The 9,021-nt window shown below is 44.2% G+C and overlaps 1 protein-coding gene across 1 annotated transcript in view; it reads right to left on the bottom strand.

The window, feature by feature from the left end:
* Positions 1–289: 289 nt before the first annotated feature.
* ARSJ (arylsulfatase family member J) overlaps positions 290–9,021 on the bottom strand; it is a 33,908-nt gene continuing 25,176 nt past the window's right edge. The window contains exon 2 of the mRNA XM_039710737.1: positions 290–2,799. Within this exon, the coding sequence (XP_039566671.1) occupies positions 1,398–2,799 (1,402 nt within the window). The 3' untranslated portion in view covers positions 290–1,397. The remainder of the gene's footprint in view (positions 2,800–9,021) is intronic.

Raw genomic sequence — 9,021 nt, 5'->3', positions numbered from 1 at the left:
GCTTATATGTGTGTGTGCATTTATCAATTACCACAGATCACCACCAATGTGCAGCCAGTCTGCACATCCATCATCCATGCAGACACCTTGGAAAAGGGCAAACTTTGAAGTATGTCTCAAATGATATATATATATTGGGAGAAGAAATTCTGTTTCAGAAGCAAAATGTCATAAAACATCCCGGCACCAAAAATAATAGTAATGAAACAGCTTACTTGAGTTTGTTTAAAACAAACTAGGCCAGAATTGCCATCTTGGATGCAAAAAAGAGGCAGACTGCTTTTATGAATGCCATAAAAATAAACTATTTTAATAGGTACATAAATAAAAGGTTTAAAGTAAAATTTTCCCTCCGAACATCAAGGTGGCCTAGCTTCTGTACAGAAACTGAACAATATTCATGGGATTTCTAAATTAAATAAACCCTTTGTTACATTCAAAACCACTGAAGGCAAATACATAATGCAGTGACGCACCTGAATTGTTCTCCTTCCTCATCCTAGCAGTGTATACAGTATTTCCTTGGTTTACAGTACTCTGAGGATATGAATCTGTTAAATAAACTCTGAATGACAGGGTGGAAATAAAATTTAAGAAGTCAACGTTAAAAGACCCCAAACAACCCTGGCACCCAGAGGGGTACCTTGCACCAGCCAGGAAATTTTAATGGAAGAGAAATAAGGATTGTGCTGTAAAATAAATTATCGATTTTACACATTGTTGTATAGTTATCTTAAAGTGTTCAAATAGTACATTCACTTTGGTGATGTGTTTTTGTCTATGCCTGTAATAAATTACTGCAAATGGGGGGAGCTCAGCACATCTAGGAAATGTTAAAAGTATTTCAGATTTAATTAAGATGGACAAAATCTAATTCAAAGCAGCTTTCCTCCTATCATGCCCCCCTCTCCAGCACCTCTAAAAGTTACTGTGATGGCTTCAGTTTTTGCTGTGTTGTATCAAAACATGTCACAGGCTGATGACTAACACTTACTGACACACAGAGGTTCTCGGGTTTTGTTTCTCCTTTCTCCCTCTGAACTATCTGTCAGTTTGAGAACATCTGCCATTAACATCTCCATGCTCTCCAAAGATTCCAGCTAATTAAGGCAAGGAGCCATCATTTGTCCATCAAAGCTAAGTTTCCTGAAACAAGATGCTATCGCTGTTGCTATCTGGATGGTGATGGGTGAGGACCACTCATCCTGTGGAGGAAAAAGTCTGTCCCATGGTCACTCAGAGTGCTAAGGTATCTTGTGCTGGTGAAATCAGAGACAAAATTAAAAGATGACAACTTTCATTCATAGTGCAGAACTGGCATTTCTAGTCCATTCCATCAGAAGTTCAAGAAGTGGGGCCAGGCTGACTCAGGCCCGGCCAAGGAGCCTGCTTAGAGTTCACCCACCAGCAAGACGTGACCGGCAGGGAAACGACTGCCCCTTTTTCTGATTTGCTTTCTTCTTGCTCTTCATCTTCTTCTGCTTCTTTGCACCTTTGCTTTTGTCCAATTTCTTTTTCTTTTCGTCCTCCTTAAACCATGGCCCCCAGACTCCTCCGTTGAGCTTGGGGTTGCTGCGAGGGTCCTTGGGTGGGTAGCGGACGGGCACCGCGGTCTTGTTGAACTGCGAGAGCCTCCGCAGCAGCTGCTTCACCACCTCGGGGTGCCTGGCAGACAGGTCCACGCGCTCGTAGGGGTCGGCCGTGATGTTGAAGAGCCACACGGTTTTCCCCGCTGACCAGGAGACGCGCTCGTTGTGCCAGCGGTTGGGACCCGCGTTGCTGAAGGCCTGCGGAGGCACCCAGTCGCTGTAGCCCGGGTTCCCCGTCAGCAGCTTCCAGTGATTCACTCTGATGGCAGACTGGATGGCGGTGTTCCAGATCCCGTAGCCAGCGGCCCAGGAGCCGTTCTTGGCTTTGGTGTAGATGGGGTCGATGTTGTGCAGGATGTCCACCCGTGGGGAACGCCTGCCCTCGCTGATGGTCTCCCACACGTCGTAGCCGTCCAGCTGGATGTCTTCATCAATCTGCCCCTCAGCCAGCGTGATCAGCGTGGGGAACCAGTCTGTGATGTGCACCAGCTCCTTGCATACAGACCCTTTGTTTTTCAGAAGGGGGCTGTGCACAAACCCGACCGCACGGATACCTCCTTCCCAATAGGTGCCTTTGCTTCCTCGGAGCGGCCAGTTACTGCCTCCGGCCATTGGCTGCCCACCGTTATCGGAAGAATAAATGATAATGCTGTTATCATAGTAGCCATATTTCCTCAGAGCGAGGGTCACGTTGTTTATGGCCTCATCCAGGCAGGCCAGCATGGCTGCGTACCGCCGCCTGTTGATGTTGTTTATCGAGCGGTAATGTTCAAAATACCTGCCCGGCGCCTGAAGAGGCGAATGGACAGCTTGGTAGGCAATATACAGGAATATGGGTTTCCTGGGGTTATGAGAAGCCAGGATCTGCTGCACTTTCTGCGTGTACATCTGCGTGGAGTAGATGCCGTTGTCGTGGTCCCAGGCGGCGTTGTCGTTCTCGTACAGGTCGTAGCCGCATATCCCAGGGCTGTCGCACTTGAAGTGGGTGTAGTAGTCCCCGCTGCCCAGGAGCGAGCCGAAGAAGGAGTCAAATCCCCTCTGGGTGGGCATGCACTCCCGGCGGTAGAAGCCCAGGTGCCACTTGCCCACCATGTGTGTGGAGTACCCGACCTCCTTGAGCTTCTGAGGTAGCGTGACGTTATCCAGAGGTAAGCAGTTGGGCTGCGTCGGCCGGATGATGGAGTGCTGCAGTCCCGTGTGGATCTGGTACCTGCAGGTGGGAGGAGACAGGCATCAGGCTGGTGAGGAAATGCTCAGGTGTATGGACACCTTAACCCTAACAGAAAATATCCCTATGCAGGCCACAGCCTTCTCTGGAAACATTTTAGAGTGCCTGTGTGTGCTGCTTTCAAAAACCAGCTCGGTCACACCATCAAATCTGTCCTTGCCTCACTGAGGGATGAAACCTTTCCCTCCATGATCTGAGCTACTCAAAACACCTACATACACAGGAGCACAGGTACTTTGAGGCACCCTTCTTTCCTCCACATGTCTCCATTTAACAATGCCTATAGAAAATTATGTGGATAAATACAATTTTTACAGTGCCTCGTAATTTGCTAGCGGTGAACGTATCTACAGCATATAAAAATTCTGGGCTTTGAGCGTGTAAGAGCAGTATGTTTAAAGGATGGGGTAATAAATTCTGCAGTGCACTACAGGCTATGTGTAAAGAATACATATGGCCTCCATATGATGAGAAAATGAATCCAGCATAGGCAGCAGTAAGTATCAAAAATCAAGGGCAAATATATTTATACCAGTTTGACAGTAAAAAAGAGAATGCAACAGCAGATAGCGGACCAAAGACAACTTCACCCTCAGTGTGAGAATAGGTTCAATTCTCAGCCATGCATAGAACAGCCAGGTCCACCAATACTGCATATCTCCCCCAAAACCGGTTCTTATTAATTTGTGGTAGCAGGAGTTGGGGCTTCTTGACACATTCTGCTGGTGTTGCCAATCTGATTGGCCTCCTGAGCTGTCTAGAAAATTAAAACCATTAGGCTCTGCCTGTCCATAAATAACTTAAAGCCCGCTTTCATATGAGGGTTTCCTGGCCAAGATCTCCGAAGGCGCCATAGCTGTCTTTAATGGCTGGCAATGTGGATGGATTGTGTAACTCCCATTTAATTCTGGAGCTGATTTCCCTGGACCCAGAAGCTCTGCTCTCACTGACTGCCTGCAGAAGCTCTGGGGGTTGTGCTGCTCTGGACCCAGCGTGCTGCAGCGCTGCTGCTGTGCTCTGCCCAGCATTGTCTCTGGGACCAGGCTGGGGACCTGGAGCCCTGCCACCCAATTGTCCCCAAACTCACAGGCTGGTGCTGACAACCCAGGAGATGCTGCAGGAGGACAGAGCTAAAACACACCCTGAAAATTATGGGTTTCTGGGATCTGCACTTGGCTTTTGTAAAAGAAATGTCACACACACACAAGTCCCACATCCTTCCCATGATTCGGTTGCAATATTCTCATCTTAATACAGGTAAACTACAACCAGGAAAGCCATGCAGTGCCCCATACTTCAGCTCATTCCATATTTGGGACTCCTCGGGGAACTATGTCCACAAGGCATTTAATTTCCTTCTTCTTCTCTTTCCTCCACCTTTTAAATCCTTTCAGTAAATTCCCATTTTTTTGATACAACTGGAAAAGTCCTTGTCCCCACCTGGCTATTTCAGTCAATAGTTTCTGCTTTCTTAACTCTGACAGGCTCCTTGATCACAAGATCAGCCCCCAGTCCCAGCTGGGCAGTTCCTCCGTAACAAGCTGATTTTGCTGAAAGTCAGGAATTTCTCTGAAGGGACCCAGCCGGATCCTTCCACCACCCTTCTCCTCTGAAAACTGAGAAGCTGGGCCTGAGGGGAACAGGCTACAGGATCTGTAAAACACTGCAAACCAGTCTTCCTCTTGTAGGCAAATGTCTACACAGAAAGCACGATAGTCACACAACATTAATTTCCATCAAAAATTCCTAAAACACCAGACAGTTTCCCCAGTGAGGGCTTCTCAATTAGAGATCCAAGCATGAAATCCCTAAACTGTTGATCTGACAAATACTGAACCAAAAATCAGCAAGAATTAGTCTCAGTCATAGAAGCACTCAGCAGTGCATTTTGGTTCAGCAGTGCCCTCGGGAAGTTATTCACCATGCTGGTAACACTGCACATATAACATACATCCATCTATATGCACATATATTCCCTGCTGCTGCCTCTGCAGGAGACTCTGGTGTGTTTCCCAGATGTGTCTGTGTGCTATTTTTGGCGTGGCTGTGCTTCAGAATATACCTATAGGCACAAAGACAAAGAGACACGTTTTTATAATCCTATGTGTAAAAAAGGAGTCTGCAAACCAATAATTTTAAATCGAAATATTTCAAAGAAATATCAACCTCTGATTATCAGAAGACTGTTCATTATGACAAAAAAGGTCAGGATTTGTACACTGTCCTGCACCACATGCCTTTCTAATTGATCCATTATGTGCCAATATTACTTTTTCAGTGAAAGTATTTAATTTTCAAAGGACTTGCAAGGCATTCATAGAAAAGCAAAGTAATCCTGAGCAAAAGACAGTGATGCTATGGAAGCAAATGGCACTAATAGCAATAGGAAAAATGTCTCAAAACAATTGTTTTAAAACTGTTTCTAGACTGTGCAAGAGGAAAAAAACCTGAACCAGGCAAAACATAAAGGGATTAGGAGGCAGATGCTGATTTTGAGGGTGTTCTCTAGCAAATAAAGTCATGAGCTCACCAACTGCCATGAACTGTCTGTGAGACAGAGCCTACAGATTTCATGGCTTCCATTTAGAATATGGAATTTTTTAGAATAAATTGGCTGAATTTAATACCAAATGCAGAAAGCAAGTTAGGACTGTGAATAGTCTGGAATTCATTATTAGAATTTCAGCACCAGTAACCAGTCAAATCTAAGCAAACGCTGACAGGCCACAGAATCTAATTTCACCATTTTTTAGACTTTGACCTTCATGGGCATTATTTATATATAAGCCATTAACTGCTAAGAGCCTGTATAAAGAGTAGGGGTTCAAGACTTGGGAATACTTTAGATGCAAGTGCTATGCTCTCCTTCCCGCTGCTCCTCCGAGATTCTGGATCATAGGTGTCTCCTTTAGAACACCTGAAACTTCCAATCTGCAGAACAAGGAAATAAGTAAAATTTGTGTGAAATCTTCAGCTAATAAGAAGCATGTTGAAAATTAATTTCTCCTCACTGTACAGGGATGGCTCTTTGTGCATTTTGTACTCTTGTTTTTGTTTTCCTGGTGTGTTGTTCAGATGTTCACAGTAAACCCACTGTGATAAGTGTTGCAGCCAAGGCTGATGTCCGTGCTGGCTCACTGACACACAGCTGTTTTCTTGTTTGTAGGGGAAACTTTAAAGCAATGGTCTCCCTCTGGGAGCATCCCGATGACTTCACTGCCCTTTGCTTCTTGGATGCTCAGAGAAATATTTCAGAGGGTTCTTAAAATAAATAAATAAGCAAATAAATCCTCCCTCCTGAGTGTGAGCTCATGACACCCCTTTCCAACACGAGTTCCCTTCGTGTTTCAATTTAGACACAAAGCCCAGGCAGTGGCTTTCCCACCACTCCTGCCTCCAGCCCCAAGGAGCGGAGATCACCAAGCTGCTGAAGGTGAACTGCGCGCTGAAGGGCAGGAGTGTCATGGATGCAAACCACCAGAGGCACACTGAAGTCAGTGAGACCTGAGCTTGAGGGATGTGGTAACATTTCCCCCTTTCCATGCCCTCAGAAGTGCTGCATTAGTTTCCAGCCCTCATCTGCCGAGCAGAAGATCAGTGACAGGATCTTTGCACACTTTTGCTGCTGTTCCTCCAGAGCAGGAGGAGGGCTGAGGGGCTGTGGAGGGGAAGGGATTCTCTTGGCACACCCCACATCCCCTGCACAGCCTCACACACATGCAGGCCAAGCCAAGCTTTCCTGGAAAAACCTTTCCCTGAGGAGTTTTCTACTGAGTGTTTTCCCCCTTAACTTCAGGGTGGCTTCTGCACCATGCTGACTGAAGAAGAAGAAGCTGGGATGTTTCTAATTTTGTAATGTGCATGTACAACACTATTGATTTCAAGCTCTCACAATTTTCAAATACTGCATTAATTTTCTTCAAACTGAGATTCTTTTAAGGCTCACTGTAGATTAACAAAGAAGCTCAGTTGGAAGTTTCTAATTTCAGCAACTTTTGCTAGCATAGCTCTAGTCAGTACTTGTGGAAAATGTATTTTTATTATGCTTGCATAGCTCAGGATATGTTGAAAAAAATCTCAATTTTAAAAATAATAAACTCTAGCCTAGGATTTAGAAATTTTAGAAATTTTAGAAATTTAGAAATTTTAAATAAAAACACGTTTGACAGCAGTTGCATAGAGAGTGACAGCGCTGAGATCTGCATGCTACATAAATTAAAGAGATCAATATTGATGATTGTGCATTTCCCTGTTAAAAATAATGAAATAGAACAAGTAGGTACCAGTCACGAACATCGATTTAGGGGTTACAAAAGGACAGTCTTTGACATCTTACCTAAAACTATTTGTATAACACAATAGCTAAAACAGGAATTCCAGGTGAGTGAAAAAGAGAGAAATATATGATTTTGGGAGCTCTCAGTCCTCAGATGTCCAAGTTACTGGGGGGAAAAAAACCCAACATTCCACTTGTCACCAACAAATCATCAGAGGCAGGACACAATCACAAGTGAGAGAAACCAGATACATCAAAGACATTTTCATAGTGGACTGAGGCTTTAGCATGGAGCCCACAAGCCCTAGATGTTTGAAAAAGTTGTTACTTTGGGCAGGGATGTTCACTCTGAATCATCTCAAAGGTGCTTGTGAGGGAAGCAGGAATAGTTCAGGAGCTCTTCCACCCAGGCTGGTGAAGAGCAGGGCAGGGCTATCCTGACCATGGGCATGTTGGATATGGACCAGCAAGAAAGAATCACACAAAATGACTCTGCAGCAGAAATATCTGCCATAAAAATGAAATGTTTCATGCTGCATATGCTGAGGTTTTTAAAACTAAATGCAGAGTAAAGCTGGAAAAGGGGTGGGTTGATCCAGAAGACACTGGGGCAGAGGGTAGAGCTGAGCTGATTTAAATGAGATGCAAATAAAGCCATCACAGCCTGACATGAATTGCTAGCAAGCCATCAGCAAGTCCTGGTCCATCCAGACTGATGACAACAAAGCCAGAGTGCGTAGCCACAGTGCTTCTCTCTCACTGCTATTAAGTCAATTTGCTGAGAAGCAAAATGTTTTCTAAACGTTCATGTCCTTCTTATTTCCATTCTTTTCCTGACTTAGAGCCTGATGACAAGCCTTGACTTTGCTGACTTCCAAGTGCCAAGCTCCCATGGGAGCCCAAGCAGGCGGCGGCACCCTGGCACTCCCTAGGGCATCATGTTTGGTATCTGTTCTGGACAGGAGCAGGTTATGCTAAGTCCCATCCATCCTATTTCTCCAGTGTTTACAGTCTATGGCAACTGTGTGTAATCCCATGGGATACACTTCTAAATGTCAGCATAAAAGCTTTCACGCAACAGAGTCTGCTCAGTGCCTCTCCCAAGGAGTCCTGAGCCTACACTACATAAGTGTACATTTCAGCTTTCAAAAATAGCAGAAAAATACAATTTTCTATATTGAATGTATCATTCATTATCTATCATTCAACCATTTTTATCTTCTGGCTTATGACTTTGGGATTTTGGGGAAAGGTAGGTTATGAGTGGAAATGGATCAGAGAAGAAAATGCAACATTAAAAGCTAAATACAAACTCCAAACCTTCACAGACTTTCACTGTGTCAGCCCACACAAATCAAACCTGAAGTCTTCACACAGACATTTATTTCATCCTCAGCTGTATACCTTGAATTTTTACATGCTTATAAATCAGACTGAAAAAAGCATCTACTTCTAAACAAAGTGTTTACATAAAAAATCACTCTGGCAATCCTATTGCATATATTCCATTTGGAGGATTCTGTATCTTGCCCTACTTTCAAGTTTTTCATTGTTGTTTTTAAATCAGTTAAGCTTCTTCCATCAAATTCAGGAAAAGAAAAATAAAGTAATAATTTCCTTGCAGAGTAATAATGTTATCAGTGTTGCTTCCCATGACCCTTCTCCAAGGACTTAGAGGAGCTGAGACATCCTTATTTCACCAAAGACCATTTGGATTTTGATGCACAAACTCAACCTCAGAATCATTTTGAAATTCTGATCACACACCAGCCCTGGCATCTGGCCATTTAAATAATGCCCTTACACCCTGATATTGCTTATACTGTGGAAAGGATTTTTATCACCTGGGACCTAGAAATGCTTGAAAAGTGGGGAACCATGCCACAAAAAGCTGTTCTCCATAGCTCTTTATTCCAACAGTTTTACAT

Source organism: Passer montanus, unplaced genomic scaffold (genome assembly GCF_014805655.1).
Source record: "Passer montanus isolate IOZ18808 unplaced genomic scaffold, ASM1480565v1 scaffold23, whole genome shotgun sequence".
NCBI lineage: Eukaryota > Metazoa > Chordata > Aves > Passeriformes > Passeridae > Passer > Passer montanus.
This window is presented reverse-complemented; position numbering and strand designations above follow the sequence as displayed.